We start from the raw sequence: 22,775 nt of genomic DNA on the forward strand, positions 1-22,775 counted from the left end.
CAAACTATATTATAAGTATGTTTAAAATAAATTAATTAAAAATGGCATGTACTCTTTCATAAAACAATGAATCGAGGGAATTTTATAATTGATTTAAAATGTTTGCATTGGGTGCATTAATTATGCTGTTGTTGTATACAATGGCATAGAATTAGGAGCAACAATAGTAATAATAATAACAATAATAAGTTAATATCTTACTAAATACGGAAAAATATATTATGTCTGTTTGATATACTTAAGCTTGTAGGAAGATTTAAATGTGCAAATAATGAAAAATGAATTACAATAATTTATACTTAAGTATGTCTTTAATCTAGTAATATTAATACTACCAATCCATGTATTATTAATTCTATTAATAATTTGAATAAAATTATATTTTTCTATATTGAGCTAAATGTTTTATTATAAAATATGTAGTATATATATGTTTAGGTTCTAAGTAGAATATGCACTATAATATCAAACTCACTTATATAGTTTCTAAAGTTTATTATTGCATCTAATCAAGAGTAATGCTAAACTAACAAAAGTAAAAAATTTAAACAATAGAAAATAATTTAATTGAATTAGTTTTTATATCTTAAGATTGGAGTTCGCATTTATTTATACATAATAGTTAATAATAATGAAAAGGGTAATATACATTTCATATATATTAACTTATTCTAAAATAAATTTAGGTGCATGTATTATTTATTTTTATAATTGGGTTTATTATTTTATATTATATGCCATATTATTTTTTAAAGTTCTAAAAAAATACATAAAATGTGCACCTTGAACTATTCATTAAAATTAACTTGGATATACAGAATACATGTATATAAGTTATTGCGGAGCTAATTTGTATTTCTAATTCATAGTGTTAATTAAAATATAAATATAAAAATATATAGTTTATTTAGGAAGTATAATAATAACAATAAAAACATTTTTTATATTTACTATAGATCATATATTTGAATACTATCTAATAATTTACATAATGTGTTACCGGCATACAATAATGAGATACACATATATTTTAAAAGTTATAGTAATACATTTAGAATTTACTATATATTACCAATATATATATATATATATTGAATATCGTTATTAAAAAATAAATAGGATTATAATTATAAGGAAGCATATTTGATTTAAACTATTACAAGATTATAAAATATTATATAACTGGTTTATATATGTGACTATTAAAAATAGTGACTTTATGTATAAATTATATTTTACATCTAAGACAAAAATGTTTTAAACAAATCAAATTTTAAGATAATTAAGATACTTATGATAAAATAGAATGTAATATTTCTTTTGTAATAATATTTCATTATTATTCTATATTTAAATGATAAAAGTAATAGGAATATTCTTAATTTACGATATTGGTTATGCACATAACTCAAGTATTTGTATAACTTATTTGACACGTATATACGTTTTACATAAAATATAAAATGATGTTAATTAATTTACAAATTAAAACATAACTCCATTGTAATGGGCATGGAATCGGTAAATACATTTTTTAGATAAAAATAATTTATTATATTCCATGTTTTACATTAATTATTAATTATAATTAATTTCATTTTAATAAATTGTTCGTTAATATACATTTTATTATTTTTTTAAAAATGCTTTTTAGTGTACTATATTTAATGAAATTGATAAACTGTTTATCGACTATGAGGTCAATGATGACCAATTTAACAAAGACTATGGACAATATAATAATTATTGCCCTGTAAGAAATGGATCTAAAAGATGTGATACTGATTATGAAAAACTGACCGCCATTACTGGGCATGCATATGTGGAATTAACAAATAATCAGAAGGGGGATCTAGATAATGGATATGATCCAAGTATTGAATTATTGGTCATGGAATTGTGCCATAGATTATATAAATTATCAAAAGATCATAGTTTATCTCTAAATGATGCATTTGAGAATTATTTAGGTAAGCCTATGGGGGGTTTTAATCATTTGAGCATCTTATATAATAACACGCATTTTAAGGATTATAGCATTGGTGTTATGAATGGGTTTTATCTTTTATTTAAGCAAATGTGTGAAACAATTAGTATATATGAAAAACCTGGTGTACAACAACACGAATACATAAGCGGTGTTACTCAATGCTATATTATGTATGACGAACTTTATAAATTCATTCGTCAGTGTGATCCATATCTTCGATTATTGAATCATTTAAAAACAATATATGATGCATTTAAAAAAGCTGTTATTAAATACAATGACTACGACCCATCCTTAATTAGTCAGCTTATAGAATTTTCACCAATAAATAAAACCAAGTTTAGATCTGAATTCAATAGTGCAGGATGCAAGCGACTGCATGAAAAGCTAACTAATAAAACCCCCAATATTATAAAAATAGGAATTCAATTGTTAGAGGATGCTGAAAAAAGAAAAAACGGTGAAGAATCTCAAATTACAGAAGATTTCGATTTCGGTTTAGATGACGAAGAGGATGATGATGAAGATGTTGATGATGTTGATGGTGCTGATGATGGTGCTGATGATAGTGCTGATGATAGTGCTGATGATGGTGGTGAAAAGAAAGACGGTGCTATAGATAATACGTCACAAGATCATGAAAAAAATCCAGTAGATCTATCGGATCAACCAAGTATGCCAAATGGTGACCCAAGTCAACCAGATTCCGGCACAACAAGTAATACAGATGATTCAAATGGCAAAGACAAAACTTTAGAAAATAGCCAAAGTTCAGATAAATTGCCAGGAAGTTCATCAGATGGGCAACTACCCAAAGAGACTACACAAGAAAGCAAAGATACTACAGAAAAAACATTACAAACTTTACAAAGTGCATCTTCTAAGCTTACTGAGCTTGTTAGTGAACTCGATAAGGCAATTAGTCAACCAAATAAAGAAACTGCTACACCCCCAGCAGGTGGTAATGGCCTTAAACCAGGAGATTCGGGAGGTGATCCACCTTCCTCTGGTGATCCATCACTAGATCCCCCACCCGTATCCCATAATTCGCAAAGTTCACAAACAGATCCAACAAAACCAAGCGATCCGGAGCATAAGCAAGGTGACGACCAAAAAGAAAAAGGCCAGCAATCAGCACTAACTATTCAAGGGCCATCAGATGGTTCTATCAATACACCATATGTTCAAGTAACTAAACAAGATAATTTTGTAAACCATATAAATGGAATTATATCGAAAAGTGTAATCTCAATGGATATACTTAAGAAACACAAATTAACTGCAGTTTCAGTTATAGGCATTGCAATAGCCATTACTTTAGCTATTATGTACAAGGTAAATAAAAAGACAATTACGAAGTAGACAATTTTTAAAATATTTTTTCACTATAAAATATTATATATTTTTCATAATTTTATGTTAGTATTTGTCATTTGGATGGAGAAAAGAAATAAAGAGAAAAAAAACCACGAAAAAGGTTATAAATTCAATCGGAGGAAAAAGACCGGTGCAAATAATTATAAAATCATCTAATCGAAAAAAACAGACTAAAAAATCTACAAGTTCCGTTTATGGAAAAAAATCTCCATTATTAAGTATATACAAACTGGTGCAGGCCGATCCTATACCATTTATTAATTTATTTTTTGTGTTCATTTTTTTTGTTTATAAAAGAAAACTAAATTATTTAGAGTTATAAATTTAATTAACTTATATTTGAAGTTTAATTTAAAAGGTATATGAATTTAAATGATAGTAAATAATAAATTTGTCTATTAATATAATTAATTTTGATAATGGGAACCGGGTTAAGGCTCTATTTCATATTTTATAATAAAGCACAAAAGCAATTTTCTATATGATGGAATTCTCTATTATAATTAATGTGCTATTATTTAAGTTTTATTTAAATAGTATTTACCAAAATAATTGCAATATAATGCTTAACTATTAAAGGTACAATAATATATGTTTAATAAATATAACAAAATAAAAGTTAATAACATTAAGCATATTTCATTTTTCGATTTAAGATAAAAATAAATTGATATCTCTTTCTTCAATATATTGGGTTCTATATGTATTATTTTTGTGATTTAATTGATTTATATTTTATTTGGGATACAGTTTAAAGTATGAAAGTTGCATAATTTAAAAAAAAATGATATATTTCATATTATGAAATAATTAAAATGAGTATAACCTTATATTTGAAAAATATTTTTTTGACAAAATTGAATAAAAAATATTACATTGTTTGATTAAGAATATTAAAATTAGAGAGAATACTTGTATAACTGAGTTAATGAAATATCGGATTCCTTTCATGGGGGTTTATATTTTTTAATTTTTTCATTTATAATATTATATATGCAATAAAAAAAAATTATTAACATTGGTGAGTGATAGTTCGTTTGGCAATATATAAAAAAAATAGCATGCTTATAAAATATTAAAAAAACGCTTATTATAAATTGATATTTAAACTATGAATTGAGTTAAATATTTATATAAAAAATTGTACAAATAAATTTTATTGAATCGAATTTATTATAACATATTTTTCTATAATTACAATAATATTGTATTTTTTAGAGAAATAGTTTATTATTATTTAAAAATATAACAAAAAGAATAAAAAAGCATAAATAAAAAAAAATTTATATCCATAAGTATTTTTTTATGAATATAAGATTTTATAATAATGATTATACTTAAATAAGTTCTAAAAATAATGCATAAAATAATCAGATATATTGATTGCTGGAGCCCCTTATATATATTAATCTGCTCATAATATATAGAACAAATAATAAACATAATTATATTAGAAATAATATCAGTTATCATCATAATTTATGTTTATATATAACTTGTATTTATTTAATAAAACACCACATTAAAAATGAAGCAATTCACCATTTTAAAGAAATTTGTATATTTTTCGATGTTTATTTGGTCTTTGGAGCATACTACAAATGTAAGTTATTAATTTTCTTTGTATTATTACCATATTTATTGTATAAACTATTTATATTAAGTTTAAGAAACAATTACATCCCATGATATGCAAATAATGCTAATAAATGTTTTGTTTCTTTGCAGGTTTTATGTGATTTAAGCGCAGACAGAAACATACCTACGCTATTAGCTCCATTAGATTTAAAAATTAATATGTTCCCAAGCAATATAGAGTATGTATTCGACTTAATGCATTCTTATGATTCAATTATAGATGCTATAGCTGAACAATTAAAAAAGGATGCAGAATGTGGAGAAACAAAAGGTGTCGATGATGATACTGAATCAGATGAAAAACCAAGTGAACACAGTAAGTTTGGGGTTTTAGGGGGGATAGTTAATGAATCAGAATGTTCAAAGAGTTATATTATGAAGAGATCAATGAGAGCGAATAAAAAAAGTGATAACATATATCAAGATAAAAAACCATCACAACCATCTGATAATACTCCCAAAAAAAAGAAAGGTCTATTTGCAACTATCCTATCGAAAATTTTTGGGAAAAGAAGTTGACGAGCATTATATGAATACTAATGATGATGAATTCGAATATTATTATTATAAAATATGTTTAAGCCCTAGTTATAAGAAATTAGAAAGTAGATATACTAATAATAGCACACTATATCAGTTATATTAAAATATCGAATATAAATAAGTAGCGTTATATATCATATCTCCAGTCTTGTTATTATTGCCATATATACTTTCTATTGATGTGAAGGATATTTTATAAAATTATATAAGATTTAAAAATTACAGAAGAGGAACTGAAATTAACCGAATTTTTTTTATTATAAAAAATATTTGTTAATTATTAAAGATTATACTTTGTGAAATTTTTATTAAATTTTACAATGCTATAACACAAAATAATTATTATTTGATGTTAGTTATATTGAATTTTTATAAATTATATAATAATTTGAGTTTATTTGTTTATTGTAATATATTTTTTTTAAGTAATTCGCAGATTATCTGCCCCATATATGACACATTTTTGTTTTATTTGTATTTGCTACGAATATTATTTTTGGTATTTTGTGCGCATATATGCATATATTTGATATATATATTTGATATATATTTAATATATATTTGAACAATGTTTTTCATTGCTATTAACTATATTTAGTTACATTTTGTCATATTAAAATGTTTTATTTTGAAAATATTTATTAGTAACATTGTAAGACACACATATATAGTGTCTATATTAATCTATTTTAAGTACCATAAAGGAAATCATAATATATATGATTGCTTTATGGGTATTTAATGTACTGGTTAATTATGTATATCCCATTAAGGGGGTCCTTATTTTTCTATTACAGGAATGTTATGTTGGTTCATCTTATTGTATAGTATAGGAAATTCTTATTAAGGCTATATACTTAATTAGTGTGAACACATGTGGTAACTATTTTGCAAGATGGTGATTTAAATGTGCCTTTTCTTTGTCAAAACATGTAATTATTTGTAAAAATATAAATACGGATCTCTTTTAACGTTTTATATTGTATTAATTGTGAACTTTGAAAATTCGTTGAAAGACAATATTTAAGAGAACCAAAAAAGGACGGGGATATTATTAATAGGTGATATAAGGCTATGGTTGTTGTTTAGTATTTTTATATTTAAGACAATTAATTTTTAACAAAGATATTGAGTTTTATAAGAATAATCAAAAAAATATATGAACTTATGTATTTTTAACATAAAAAATTCTGAACGTTAATATAAAAAAAAGATGATCATAAAGAAAGACAATTAATAAATTATAGTATTTCCATTTGTGTGTCCACAAAATTTAATAAATGTATTTTTAATATAAAAACACATAAGCTAATTATATACAAAACAATCTTTCTTAAAAATAAAACAATATATTTGTATGATAATTTAAAATAAACATAATGTATAAAAAAAGCTAATAAAATTTATAAAAATATAATTAATCTAATAAAAAGGTGCTGTTTGGAATATATCTATTTTTTTTGGAGAATTTTCCTTTTAAGTTCATAAGCTGGGTATATTTTTTTGATCGGACTCTTTTAAAACCATAAAGCGGAGCTAAGATATAGTCATTATAAATCTGCGAAAGAAAATAAAAAATGAATAAATATGTATGTAAATATATCTATTTATAGAGACATCATACATGTTTAGTGAATGATGAAATGAAACTATTTGTTATTCGAATTTTTATATTGCTTACCGAGTCGAGATAGGTAATGTCAATTTTTGTGTCGTCTTTATTAATGAAATATCCGGATAAGTTAACATAATTATTTTTAAACTCTTCTTCATAATCACAGTCAGGTTTTAATGAGTATGCAATATCTATGAGAATACCCATATTTCTTTCTACGCTATCATTAATATCAGTTTTATTTGTTGAAAAATATACCATTATAGTTTTGTCTTTTGATACCTGGAAAATAAATATAAAACATATAATATTTATATTACGATGCAATATATGAAAAATGATACTTATGAATTGAAGAAAGAAATAAATTGCTTACTTCAATTTTTTGGGCGAAATAATGGAAATATTTTACGGCTGAATGACCACCACTTGTATAGCATTGTTGTATCATCATTAAATTTGGATTGTATACACGAACAACTTGTCCTGAAAAATTATAATTTTCATATACACATATTTAAAATATTACAAATGAAAGATAAATAATAGAATAAAAATTTTATAATATTAAAATTCGGGATAGATAAAATAATAACAATATATTAAATTGAATAATTGATCATTTATTATTTGGTTTTGTTTATTTACCCATGAGAAAGCTGGGGTCTGTATTTTGGGGGCTATTGGGATTCCATAATGTGGTTTTGATTCCATCATACTAATGAAAACAAAAAATATATGTATATTAATAAGTATAATAATAATTTTTTTATTAATTTAATTTTATAAGATAAAAAACATGCATGCTAGTTCATACCGCATCGGGATTTTCGATCGTAATTTCCATTTTTCCAGTATCTGTTTCGTCTTGTTTTCTAAATAGACGTGCACCTTCATGATTCACGTCATTTCTGAAATCATCTGTGGATTCGATTTTTTTTTGTAAAATGGCTGCAGATTCGCTCATAAGTTTTGCCACTTTTTCAACTTCTTCAGGATCGTTACATAATAGGTGCTTGTTATTTTCATATAATTCATCGAATCTATCATTGATCGAAATGAGACCATTTTTAATTTGGGGAAAAAAAAGAATAAAAATGTATTTATAAAACATTATTCAAGTATATATATATATATATATATATAATATTTTCGTATATAGCATATGGATATGTATATTTTTTTTAATATTTTCTTACGTATAAACGTCTATAGTAGTATTTTCTGGGGTAGCAATCTCTGTAGTTGTATTTTCTGTAGCGGTATTTTCGGCAGTAGTGTTTTCTGTAGTGGTGCTTTCTGCAGTAGTGCTTTCTGCAGTAGTGCTTTCTGTAGTGGTGCTTTCTGTAGTAGTGTTTTCTGGAGTAGTGTTTTCTGGAGTAGCAATCTCTGTAGTTGTATTTTCTGTAGCGGTATTTTCGGCAGTAGTGTTTTCTGTCTTAGTATTTTCTGGAATATTTTTTCCTCGAACCTGTATGTTTTGACCAGCTTTTTTGGGTTTAGAAGCGCCACAAGCACATGCTCGGAAAATCGATAAGAATATCGATGAAAGTTTTCGAGCGAATCGAGATAAACCCGATTTTTTAACTTTTTTATTGGCTTGAGCAGGATTATTTGATGCAGCAGCTTTTGCTTGAACTGGCTTATTTGCTGGAGTAGTTTTTTTTTGAACTGGCTTATTTGCTGGAGTAGTTTTTTTTTGAACTGGCTTATTTGCTGGAGTAGCTTTTGTTTGAACAGGCTTATTGGCTGGAGTAGCTTTTGTTTGAACAGGCTTATTGGCTGGATTAGTTTTTGTTTGAACAGGCTTGTTTATAGTATCATTGACTAAAGAAGCTTCATTGGCAAAGGTTTGAGTGCTTGCATACATAAGCATGCTTAAAACAAAAAAAAATAATCTAATATATGCTTTATTCATTTTGATTTAGTAAATAATAAACAAAAAAAACAAAATTGGGAACTAAAAAATTGGAAACTAAAAAAATTGGGAACTAAAAAAATTGGACACTAAAAAAATGGGAACTAAAAAATTGGACACTAAAAAATGGGAACTAAAAAAATGGAAACTAAAAAAATGGGAACTAAAAAACTGGCAATAAAAAACAAAAACAAAAAAAAAAAAAAAAAAAAAAAAAATTGGAAACTAAAAAAATGGTAACTAAAAAATTGGGAACTAAAAAAATTGGGAACTAAAAAAATTGGAAACTAAAAAAATGGAAACTAAAAAAATGGAAACTAAAAAATGGAAACTAAAAAATGGAAACTAAAAAATGGTAACTAAAAAAATGGTAACTAAAAAAATGGGAACTAAAAAAATGGGAACGAAAAAAATGGGAACGAAAAAATTTGTATGTAAATTAATACTGAAAAGAGAGATTTAATAAAATGATAAAAAAATATTTATTTGAAAATAAAAAAAATAATTACTTAAAAAATAAATTTAAATAATATTTAAATTATAAATTTACAAATTATTTAAAGATAAATTTACACATTTTTAATTATTTAATTTGGATAATTTGATCTGGGCTTAATTAGATCTTTTTTTTAAATGGGCTCATTACATGGAAATAAAAATACTTAGGTTATCACACATAATAAATTTCAAAATTGATATGATCTTATTTTCCGGAATATTATAAGATCTAAAAAAATTGTTTTAATTATATATACTCTTTTATATGCCGCATTAGGGATATACAAGCTTTTGATCTTATTTTTATTAAGATAAAATAAGAACTAAAATGTGTAAAGTTTCATATGCATGGGATAATATCCCTTATTTTCCATACACATCAAACAGACCAATTTATTTGTTACACATGTGTGTGTCACCTAATAGCAAGGTGATCATTTAAAATATATGGAGAATAAAAATATTTGACTTAGTGTAAAATTTGAGAATATGATGTGTAAATCAATACACCTCTGTATTGTTTGTATTGATACACATCCCTTTTTTCAAATTAATGAGCAATATAAAAAATATTTTTATAAACAAATCAAGTATATAAATATAAAATAAAAACACAAAAAACCAAATAATACAAAAAAATAATGAACATGAGGTGTAAAGGATATATGAATATTTATGCATAAAATATATCTTTATTTTTTAATTATAACTTTCTTGATAATGAAATGTTGCCAAAGGTTTTGGTTTTTCTGTTCCTTGATTTATTTGATTATATGCAATTTTAGTAAATATATGTAATTTTAATCTTTAATTAAGCCTAAATTTGTAAATAAAAATTGTTAATAAATGGTAATATAAAGGAAGGTATACTGAAAACCTTTTAAATAAATTATAATGGATGTATTTATAATGTTACACAATCAAATATATTAGATGTGTCATTATTTAAAAAGGGTGAACACATTATATCATATCAAAATTTCACAAAACATCATTTTTTAGTTTTGTGATGGCAATTTAAAGCGAACATATGCATAAATATAAATTAATTTTATTAATATATTTATCACACTATTTAGTGTTAAGTGACTATTATTTGAAATATATTTTTATTTTTTACCAGTGTTGCTTCTTAAATGGGTAACCAGTTCGAATCCGTTTAGCATAGTTCTTTTACTAAAACAATTTGTGATGCATGAAACTACGAAAAAAATATGTTAAATAATAAAGTATGCCAATTTGTTGTGAGTGAATGTATATATATTATATATTATATATTATAAATATGTGCATTTATGCAAACACATTGCATTCTTGATAAATGATAAATGGTAAGTGAGTATAAGAAATAATAAAGTAAATTAGAAATAAAATTATTATGTGTTAAATTTTTATATTTCTTACAAAAGTTATAAAATTATTTTAGTAAATTTGCCATTTTTTTTAATGGAAATCCGGATATTACTATACAATTTATTTCATTCATTTTTAGGGGTATTCCCATTTTCTATGATTTTATTTTTTTTTTTATTTTTAGGTAATGATTTACTTTCCATATAAGCCATGTTTTATATTTTTAAACATTGAAAAAATCTAATTGAGGGTATTATATTATGCATATGAATGGTTGTAATTGATTCAACTATTATTACAATAATAATATATATAATTCATCATAGCATCATATATTTTATATTATGTAAATCATGTTTTCTGTGATATTTATTATTAATTTCATGAAAATTTATTAAATAATACTTTTATAATATAAGGCGATAATATTATGTATCATTAGTGTATGGATACATTCCCCTTTTTAATTATTATAATTATATTATATTTTTATACGACAAAGCACGTATTCATATATACAATTTAAAGAATACCAAAAAAAAATGAAATAATTATAAATTAAAAAAATATATATTTTTTATGTATTTTTTTAATTATATTTTTATCGATGTTAAGATGCTCAAGTGTTAGGGGTGTCTTATTATATATATGCTTTGTATCATGGACCATGGGTTTGCGTTGCGGACTGCAATAATGTTTTATGAAACCCATTTTGGGTTATGGTTCATGGTTTCATTGAATTTAATTTATTATAATGTGATAACACTTATTAATATATGCAAGTTTATTAAACGAAGAAATATTTGGAGAATACCACATATTTTTTAAACTATGGGTGAAGCTTAAATATGTACCCCCAAAAGGGGTATAAACATTAAAATGAAAATGAACCAATAAAATAGGATTTTCATAAAATATAATACTACAAATTATTTGTTTATATAACTTAAATATTAAATGTGGTTAAAGGATGGATACACCTTATATTTTAATATAAATATTTTCGAGCCATATATATGGTCTCTTAGTATTGTATATTATAATTGTCTACTTTATAAGAATTTGCAATAATATTTGTGATTATATTATATTTATATAACAATATAAAGTATGTTTACTTTATTTGATGAATACTTTTATTTAATAAACCTCCTTATATGTGTGGATCAGAATTTGGAGGTTAATATTATATAAGCCTATAAATTATAGTCAGATTCATTTTAAATACTCATCTATACTATATGCATATAGTTAATATTTACATTTTCAATATTAATTAAATAAATAATATATTATTATAATATATAACAATGAAAATAAGCATAAAACATAGATGCATAAAATATCGATAAAACCAGTAAAATAACATTATCTATAAAAAAGGTATATATATTAAACATTTTTAATAATATATAGCAAATTACATTATAGATATATGAATAATATTTTTTTAATTTTAATTATATATAATATTTAATTTTTTATTCTATAGTGTTATATTTTTATTAAAATTAATCAATATTAATAGAAATCGTTTTATGCCTTTAATTTATTTGGCATATGGTATAATGGTAGAATGATCACTATTAATTTGTAAGATTCGTAATTTTGTAGTATATATAAACTATAATGTATTTTAAATAGTTAAAACTAATATATATATAATTATATCAATAAACTTTGCATCGTATTTTTTTCTAATAAATTTTTAATAGTTATAAGCAAAATAGGTAATAGGATTAGCGTTATTATCATTATAATATTTATACCTATAAACTATTGTTTTAATGGATAATTATTGAAATATTTTAAATTATGGAAGCATTTATAATTGCATATTAATATATATTATATAGAAATTATATGTAATAATTAATTTTTTTGAGCTAATAATATTTTTTATTATTCTATTATATATATACAAACATACAAATTTATATTTAAAATATAGTGCTTTTACAATATGATATACATATTATAAAATGTTATACTTTAAAACAATGAAATAGGAAAATATTATTCATTGGCTCAAAATATTTATATTGAGTGCATTAATTATAATGATGTAGTATACATTGATACAGCGGCAACTACCTTGATGCCAATAGATAAGATAGCGTTTTAAATTCGATCAAATATACAATGTCTATGTGATTCATTTACATGAAAATATGTTCTCAATATGCGATAAAACTGAAAAGATACTCAAAACGAAAAGCTATTTATTATAATTTTTAGTTAAATATGCCTTTAATATGGTGATATTACCAATAATGTTGTCAATAAAGATACATGAATTTTATTAATAATTCTATAGTTGTTACATTATATAACTAATAAAAAATGTTATAAATTATTCAATATATATGTTTATGTTATAAGTATCAATATGCACATAGAGTAATAAACTCACACCCTATTTATTCCACGAATTAATTTACTATTACCACCAAATAAATAGAAATTGTTAATGTTATAACTTAAAAAATTTAAAGAAAATCAAATGAGAATAATTTTATTGGGCTTGTTTTTATAGCTTAAAATTTGATTTCACATTTATTTATATATTAAATAGTTAATAAGAATGACAATATATATTTATATATACTAATTTTAGAACCCATTTAATTTACATATTATTTTTATTTGTAATTAGTTATATTAACTTTAATTGCACATTTTGGGTTTTAATTTTAGAAAGATACATCGAATATGCAATGTAATATTATTTATTAAAAATTATTTGTATATTAGAAATATTTGCATACAAAGTTATTGCACATTTTAAATGAGATATTCATTTATATTATTAATTAAAATATAAATACAAAATATATATCATCTATTTAGAAAAAGTAATAATGCCGAATTATTTTTAAATGTTATAATTTTAATAAATAATTTGTTTTATATTTAATAGAAATAACATTAAAATATGCAGCATGTGATGAAGAATAATAACTCATATCAATATATGATATCAATAATGAGATATAAATATATTTTTAACAATTATAGTGACAACATATTTCTAATTCTTTATATATTTATAGTAATATATTTTCCGAAATCGTTTTATTAAAAAAAGAGAGAAAACATATCGTTTTTCTCTATGTTTAAACTTATAATTATAAGGAAATATATTTATTTAAACCCATTATATGGTCACACAAAATTACATAATTGGATAATTCTAAATTTTATAAAAATAATGGTATTAGATGTATATATTATCAAGCATGTTTAAATAAATTAAAACATAAGGCGATTTAGATAAATTGCCATAAAAAGTAAACGTAATGTTCCTTTAGTAATCATATTATATTATTATTACATATTAATTTAAATATTTAAAATAATCAGAATGTGCTTAAATGAAGCCTTTGATTGGTTCAGTATACATATTTTATATAAAAATAATATGATGCCAAATATCGACAAATTAAAGATAAAATATCATTACAATGGCTAGTAGAGCAGTAAGTACATATTTTTTAATTAAAACACCTGTCTTCGCATTGCTTGAATATTGAACTACCTATAAATTACTATTAAATTGTATTTAAATACCATTTTTATTAGTATTTATTTTTATTTAAACTTTTAAAAATATTTTCATAGTGTAAATTCCTTCTCGAGGCTGATGAATATTTTAACAATGGAGTTGTCGATGAGATCAAATTTAATAAAAACGATTCATTGGAAAATAGATGCCCTTATGAAAATAAAAAGGTTCGCCCTTGTAAAAATAATTATGAAAGAATTAACGCTTTGGCAGTATATTTATACCAGAATTTGACTAAAACCACTAAGAATTTAAACGGAACAGGTCATCATGAAAACCGGCATATTGAATTTTTTATGATATGGCTAGGCGATAAATTATTTAAGTTAGAAAAAAACTATAAAGCAACTATGGAAGAATCTTACAAAAAGCATTTAGATAAGCATACAGGAAATTATATATATTGGAACGTTATAAATAGTAAAAAACTTTATAAGGATGCTACTATTAGGAAAATGAACGAATTATACAACTTACTTAGTTATATATGTAAACTAATTACTGAATACAATAAAAATATCAAAAATCCTAATAGAGATCTTCTTGGGAATTATTCCGCCCAATGTCAAAACTATTATAAAACCACTCATAAGGCCGTTAAAGATTGTAAACCATATTTACATTTATTGGATAGTTTAAAAAAAGTATATGAAGATTTTCTATGGAATAAAATCATTACCAATAATGATAGTAATATAAACAAATTATTATCTAATCGTATTAAACCTCTTAAAACGTTTGGAAATAAAGATGAATATTTTGTATCTGATAGTGAAGTACTTAGCTTTGATAATGAAGGATGCGGAAAAGTTAAATCTCAGGATGAGGAAATTGGAAAAAAAATTGCATCAACAAATTCACAGAGTATATCTAAAGGGACCGGAGACTCTAATAAACCCCCCTCAGGACCTCAAGCACAACCTTCTGGGAATTCACAACGTGGAGCAAAAGATTCATCAGGAAAAGTTACAACACCTGGAAAAGCAGCAGTGCCATCACCACCGCAATCAGCAGGTACAAAACCAGTAGCTACAAAGCCAGTAGCTACAAAACCAGCAGCTCCAAAACCAGCAGCTCCAAAACCAGCACCTGCAAAACCAGCACCTGCAAAACCAGCACCTGCAAAACCAGCACCTGCAAAACCAGCACCTGCAAAACCAGCGTCTGCACATACAGCAGCTGGAAAACCGACACCACCACCTGCACAACCAGTACCTACACCATCAGGATCGTCACAAAAAAAAGTACAAGGACAACCAGGGAAACCAGGGCAACAAGGGCAATCAGGGAAACAAGGGCAACAAGGGCAACAAGGGCAACAAGGGCAACAAGGGCAACAAGGGCAACCAGGGAAAAAACCACCTGCACAATCTGGACCTGTACAACCACCAAAAGTTTTACCATCGGGATCATCTGGAGCAAGTACAACAAAATTAGGTACACCGCCATCGGGTGCGTCACCATCACCGGGCACATCATCATTAGGTACACAATCCCCAGGTAAAATACCATCGGGCACACCACCATCAGGTGCAACACTATCATCACCAGGTGCACAAGTACCATCGGGTTCATCATCATCAGATACATCATTACCACCAGGTACAACACTACAATCAGGTGCAACAAAATCAGATACAACACCATCACCAGGCGCAGCAAAATCAGGTGCAACGAAACCACCAGATGTAACACCACCATCAGGTATACAATCATCACCAGGTACACCATCACAAACAGCTACATCATCATCGGGTGCAACAGCCACATCATCATCGGGTACAACAGTCACATCATCATCGGGTACAACAGTCACATCATCACCAACAAGCACATCATCAGATGCATCACCACCCGGTGTACCATCATCGGGCGCATCACCATTAGGCACACCATCGCAAGGTACAATACCATCCGGTCCACAATCATTGGGAACGTCATCATCAGGTGCATCAACATCAATGACTACAACAACATCAACCTGTACGACAGCATCAGCGGGTACGGGAACATCAACATGTACAACGACATCAACAGGTATACAAAGTGGAGTAGTAAACAATAAAAAAGATCCAAAAGGGGGCACAAATAGTCAACAGGCAAATCCGGGGACGGATCCAGGCACATCACCTGGTGGAATTGGGGCACAAAAAAATGCAATTGATGGAATAGGAAATTCCCAAGGAAATACAGTCACTGGAAATAAAGCAGATTCCTCAAGCGGTGCAATAAATCAACCTCAAGGCCAAAATTCTAAGCAAGGAGGTGCTGGTGGTGGAACAGATACTGGAACAGGCAGTGGAGCAGGGAGTGGAGTAGGTGGTGGAGTAGGTGGTGGAGGAAGCGGTAGAGGAAGTGGTGCAGTAGGAGGTGGTGGCAGTGGAACAAGTGGAGCAAGTGGTGCCGTAGGAGGTACAGGAGGTGGAAAAGGAGGTATAAATAGTGGGTCAGGTAGTCAAGGCGGTTCAAGTAATCAAGGAGATACAGGTGGTCAAGGCGGTTCAAGTAATCAAGGAGGTTCAAGTGGTCAAGGAGGTTCAAGTGGTCAAGGAAGTACAGGTAGTGGAGCGAGTGGTGGGCCAAATGTACCAGGTGGTCAGGGTGCAGCACATCCATCAGGAAAATCCAAAGGAAGTTGGTTCAACTTTTGGGGAGTGGATTTAAATCCCATAAATCATTTACCTAGTGCTTCCGATATATATCAAACTCCAAAAAATATTTTAACAAAGGCCACTAATCAAGTCACTGATGCATATAATAGAACTAAGACCATTGCACAAAATGCTTATGACAGCACTATGAATACCGTAAAAGATACTTATAATAGCACGATGAAAAGCATAACAGATACTTATAATAGCACTACTAGTTATTTTGGCAATGCTGTTAGTAGTGTAACTAGCAAATTGAATCCATTCAGTAATTCTTCGCAATCAGATGATAACCAACCTGGATCCAATGACCCAGGGGGTGGAACAGATACATCTAAACAATCACAGCAAAATCCACCACCACCTCCACTACCTCCACCACTATCAGTAACTCCACCATCAACACCACAACCGCCGCCACAAGTAACTTCACCATCACCGGGCACACAAACGCCACCCCCTCAACAGCAACCTAGCTCTACACCAGTTTCCCAAGATACTACTCAGAACGGTGCATCTAACACATTGCAGAAACTTGATCCAAACGCCGGAAAAGGGGGAATTCAAACACTAACAATTAATACAGGTACATTACCAAATTCTGGTATGAGTCCTTCAAATACAGGGAGTGGAAATAACCCTTCAGGAACAGATGTTAAAATTAACGAAAAGCCATCAATATGGTGTATAGGAACAAATAAAAAATGTGACATACTAGGTATTGGTATTATAGGAGCTGCAATATTCATTTTTTTAGCATTTACGTATAAGGTAAAGAATGCGCAACTATTAAATATATCATTTTAAAAATTTTTGTCACTTAATAATTACAAATATAAAAAATATGTTATATTTTTTACCGCTTTTATTTTAGTATTTATCATTTGGATCTGCAAAGAATTCGAAGAAAGAAAAAAACATGAAAAGAGTTATAAATTTGGTTAGTGGAAAGAAAAGGGAAAAGAGGTTTATAAATTCAGGTAATGGGAAAAAGACAGAAATAATTATAAATTCAGTTAATGAAAAAAAATCAATAAAAACAGTGATAAATTCACGTGATGGAAAACGAAAAACATATATAACTATAAATTCAGAATATAAAAAAAAATATAAAAAATCAGTTATAAATTTTGGTGATGGAAAAAAGACAGAAATAGTTATAAATTCAGTTAATGTGAAAATACCATTATTGAATATATACAAACTTATGCAGGCCGATCCTATGCCATTTATTAATTTATTTTTTTTGTGGATTTTTTTTATCTATAAAAGAAAACGAGACACTATAGAATGATAAATTTAGTAACTCGCATTTGAAGGTTCAGAGATTTAGGATATATAATTTTAAAAATAGATAAATTTTAACTATAATACATAAATATCATTTATTAATATAAATAATTGTTGTCATAATATATGAGATCCGCGTTAATATTGCATTTCCCATTTTATAAAAAATATAATAAGATTCAGGGCTTTGTTTTGATTGAATTTTATTTATTTTTATATTATTTATTTGTTTATGTAGGTTTACTAAATATAATGTAAATTTTTTATTTTCAACTAAAATTTTTAACATTATTATTTACATTATATGTAATTAGAGATTTTAAGTAATAACGAAAGAATATTACATATAGAAAAAAAATACTAAATTAACTAATAAATTAAAATATAATTCATGTATCAATTTTCAAATATATCATAATTGCAGTTGTCGCTCAAATTCAAGATTGATCCATATGCATCCTTGTTCTTTATATGAAAAAAATAAATGAGTTCATAAGGATAAAGTATAATTTGTATTTAATAATTAAACATAATTTAATGTGTTTTGTGTAATGATATAATATAAATTCCATTTTATATTATATATAAAGGAAATGTTGTTAATAAGTTCCATTCAATATTAGATTATTATATTCTTTTCAGCGATTCTATAATAATAATTGTTATATGATAAACTATTTTTAAAAATATATTTTTTAATAGTTGCTTATTATTAAAAAAATAATACAAAAAATTTCTTTTAATGTAAAAAGTGGCCTCAAATAACCGACAAAGTATTGCTACATTAATTATTTGCTATACATATTTAATAAAAATTATATAAAAAGAAATTATGTAGAATAATAAGGTGCATATTCTCCATCTTTTTCTTAAGTATAGCATATATATCCCTACCTCCAAAGGGTGAAATTCACAGCATAATTATACCTAGATTGGTATTACACATAAAAATGGTGTTCATATCTATTTATATAATATTTAGTTAATGGTAATAGGACGAATCAATAGATAGTTAACACACATTAAGTGTTATTTTAAAACGAATTTGTATTCAAAGGTTTGTTTAAGCTTATAATAGATTGGTAAATATGGATTATCGTTAAAATTTGTTTGAGAGTGTGATAAAGCTACACAAATATATACATAAAATAGTTCACAGAAATGTATTTGTAAATCCAAATATAAGAAATAAAAATATGATTATTAGGTATATTGACATGTGTTTTTAATTTCGCTATATTCATTAAAAATAATATAAATTTATGCAATTTACATAGAGATGTAAGTAACACAACTTAATTGAAAATGTTATAATTTTAATAAAATATTGGTATAGAGATTAGAAGCCTATACTAAATATGGAAATGATAATCAAAAGTATGATACGATTATACAAAATGACAATAAATGCACAAGTCTTAAGGAAATCATAGATAAAAGAAAGGATTTGTTGAATATTAATATATTCGATTATTGTCTAGTTTATCAACTGATTATAATAAATTAAAAACTAAATGTACAGCAAAATTAATAATCCTATACAATTATCAAACCTTACAACATAAAGAACAACAAAATTAGCGTTTACTTTTTACTGTTTTTATATTAGCATTCATTATTTGACTTTCGGAAAGGGTTTCAAAGAGTCAATTTAAGAGAAAAAAAAGAAAGAGGAAAATAAATCAATAATATATTATTCGTATGGCATCAATTTATATAATTAAGGCATGCCCTATTGGGAGATAATTAATTTTTAATCAAAATTATTTGGTTTATAAGAATAGTTAAAATCAAAGAACTAGTAGAAGAAAAACAAAACTTATCAATTTTTAATACAAAAAATGAATTATCCATAATAATACGAAAATATGTCATAAAGAAATATTTTTCATAAATTATATACATACGTTTGCATTATTCACAAATTAATACAAATAGATGCATCTTAATATTAAAAGACAAAAACAAATTATATGCAAGGATTCTTAAAACAAAAAAAATTATGATGGCCATTTAAAGCAACCATTGCGCATGGAAATAAATCATTTCATTAACATAAATCTTCTAATATTACGATGATGAAAAATAGACATGAAATATATGAAGGGAAAAAATATATAAAGCCTTTCCAGTAACGCATTTTTGTTAAATGCAAGCATGCCCGTCAATCTAAGAAAAAAATATAAATGAATGAATATATAAAAAACTTGAGCTTTTGCAAAATATAGTATATATTATAAACATGTACATTTATTTAAACAGTTGTTGAGAAGTATCATGTTATTAAAATTTGTATATCGCTTACAGATGCAACAAAGGTGACATCAACATATTGATTGTATTTTTGAATGTAGTATCCAGCTATGTTAACAAACGTTTTTTTTAATTTTCCTTTTCTAATATCTTCTTCATTATCAATAACAGTTTTGAATGAATTTGCCTTTTCTATGATTTTGTTTTTATATTCTTTATCGGAAGGGTATTTATCAACTACATTTACCGAAGTCATGACAATGAAAGTTATATATTTTGTCACCTACAAGATTAATAAAAATATATTGGATAAATTATTATAAACAATATGAGAAATACGATTTATAACGAAGAGAAAAGGGAAGATGTCCTTACTTCAACCTTTGTAGCTAAAGCATAAAAGTATTTCTCACGGCCCCCAAACCAAGTTTTGTAACGTTGTTGTATCATTATTAAATCTGGATTGTACACACGGACAACTTTTCCTAAAAAAATATTATAAAATCACATAGATGAAATTAAAATATCATGAATTTGAAGATATGGGAAACAATAAGTAGTATCATATAGCAATGACAATAATAAATCACGATATGTCGAATGAATAGTAACAATAATATGTTAATTTGAATAATTATTTATGATTTGTGTACTTTTAACAGACTCAGCATTGAAAAATGTGGGGTTATCAGAATCCCATAAATCGCTTACTATGTCACTAAACTAATGGAAGAAAAAAGAAACATATGTATATAATTTATAATCCTTTTTAAATTTGGTTTATAGTTTTAATATTATTCATTAATTGATACATTAACAGAATCCCAAATTGAATATTCAATTTTTTCAACAAGTGTATTGTCTTCAAGCTCTTTTTTATAGAAGCGCAAACAAGAATCAGTATTTGTTGACCAACGTTCATAACCATCTATATATGTAGCATGATATTTAAATTGTTTTACAGCTTCATCCATAAGTTCAACTGCTTGTGCATTTATTATTGGATTGATGCATACTAGGGGCTTGTCTTTTTCATATCTTTTTTCGGAACTATCATTGATAAAAATGGACATATTTTTTATGCGTACAAAAATAAAGATATTGTATTTATATTATAACACTGTTACGCTGGTATATATTTAATATTTTCATAATGAAATATGTAATATATATTATATATGTTGTTGTATTCTCTTACGTAGAATTTTGATCTGTTGACTGAGATGCTTCATCTTCTCCTGGAGCAGGCTCAGTTGCAAGGGTTTTATTATTCGCATATACGAAAATGCTTAAAAGGAATAAAACAAATTGAATATAAAATCTATTCATTTTGAACTTTACAAAAAAAATATTACAATTTACATTAGTATTTTTTTTAATTAAAAATTAGCAGGTCGAAAAATAGAATAAATAATTTTCTCCAATAAAGTATAAAAAACTAATATTTATTTAAAAAATTTACAAATTATTATTTAAACACCAAATTTGTATGCTTTTATCATATTTATAAGTTTAATATATTTTTTATTTAAATAATTCAATCACAAGACAATGTAATACAGAAATTTTCATAAATAATGAATATCAAAAATATTACAATTCATAATCTAATTAATATTATAATATATAAAAATAAATAACTTGAATTATATCATATAAATTATATTTTTAATATATGTCATTATGAATATGCATGTTTTATATTTTTATTAATTGATTAATTTCAATTTTAAATTTATAAATGATTCCGTTACGTATGGAATCACATATATACCTATATTTATATATAATAGAAAAAAAAAAATGTTGTTTTTACCTAATAGAAAATCAATCATTTAAAATCCAAATATAAAAATAAAAAATAATATAAAATACATATTTGTTTTAATATAATTATATATACTTACATTAATAATTATATTAAAATAATTGCTTTGTTATTTTTTTCATTTGTATTACAAAATTCCTTTAATAAGCTATTTTTTAATATAAAGCATGTCTATTTATTTTTGAATATTAAAATAATTGATTTAATCTGAGAAATGCAGTTAATTTTTTACATTACTAATACTACTATAAAAACA

General features: G+C 25.3%; 5 protein-coding genes across 5 annotated transcripts; 3 read left to right on the forward strand and 2 right to left on the reverse strand.

Moving 5' to 3' along the window:
• Positions 1 to 1,506: 1,506 nt before the first annotated feature.
• On the forward strand, positions 1,507 to 3,689 carry PCHAS_0836900 (CIR protein; the record flags this gene model as incomplete). The annotated part of the gene is made up of 3 exons (XM_016797989.1): positions 1,507 to 1,521; positions 1,655 to 3,325; positions 3,414 to 3,689. 3 exons carry the CDS (start codon positions 1,507 to 1,509, stop codon positions 3,687 to 3,689), a joined length of 1,962 nt encoding a protein of 653 aa, XP_016653885.1.
• A 1,206-nt stretch (positions 3,690 to 4,895) lies between these two features.
• PCHAS_0837000 (fam-b protein) lies at positions 4,896 to 5,524 on the forward strand (the record flags this gene model as incomplete). Its single annotated transcript, XM_739703.1, has 2 exons — positions 4,896 to 4,970; positions 5,096 to 5,524. 2 exons carry the CDS (start codon positions 4,896 to 4,898, stop codon positions 5,522 to 5,524), a joined length of 504 nt encoding a protein of 167 aa, XP_744796.1.
• A 1,441-nt stretch (positions 5,525 to 6,965) lies between these two features.
• PCHAS_0837100 (fam-a protein) lies at positions 6,966 to 9,081 on the reverse strand (the record flags this gene model as incomplete). Its single annotated transcript, XM_016797990.1, has 6 exons — positions 6,966 to 7,106; positions 7,230 to 7,445; positions 7,540 to 7,649; positions 7,812 to 7,881; positions 7,981 to 8,206; positions 8,363 to 9,081. The coding sequence occupies 6 exons, from the start codon at positions 9,079 to 9,081 to the stop codon at positions 6,966 to 6,968; spliced, it is 1,482 nt and encodes a 493-aa protein (XP_016653886.1).
• A 5,315-nt stretch (positions 9,082 to 14,396) lies between these two features.
• On the forward strand, positions 14,397 to 18,442 carry PCHAS_0837200 (CIR protein; the record flags this gene model as incomplete). Its single annotated transcript, XM_016797991.1, has 3 exons — positions 14,397 to 14,411; positions 14,554 to 17,919; positions 18,023 to 18,442. 3 exons carry the CDS (start codon positions 14,397 to 14,399, stop codon positions 18,440 to 18,442), a joined length of 3,801 nt encoding a protein of 1,266 aa, XP_016653887.1.
• A 2,141-nt stretch (positions 18,443 to 20,583) lies between these two features.
• PCHAS_0837300 (fam-a protein) lies at positions 20,584 to 22,020 on the reverse strand (the record flags this gene model as incomplete). The annotated part of the gene is made up of 6 exons (XM_016797992.1): positions 20,584 to 20,607; positions 20,744 to 20,974; positions 21,067 to 21,176; positions 21,345 to 21,414; positions 21,504 to 21,741; positions 21,890 to 22,020. 6 exons carry the CDS (start codon positions 22,018 to 22,020, stop codon positions 20,584 to 20,586), a joined length of 804 nt encoding a protein of 267 aa, XP_016653888.1.
• Between the last annotated feature and the right edge of the window lie 755 nt (positions 22,021 to 22,775).

The sequence above is a fragment of the Plasmodium chabaudi genome, assembly GCF_900002335.3.
Source record: "Plasmodium chabaudi chabaudi strain AS genome assembly, chromosome: 8".
Lineage (NCBI taxonomy): Eukaryota > Apicomplexa > Aconoidasida > Haemosporida > Plasmodiidae > Plasmodium > Plasmodium chabaudi.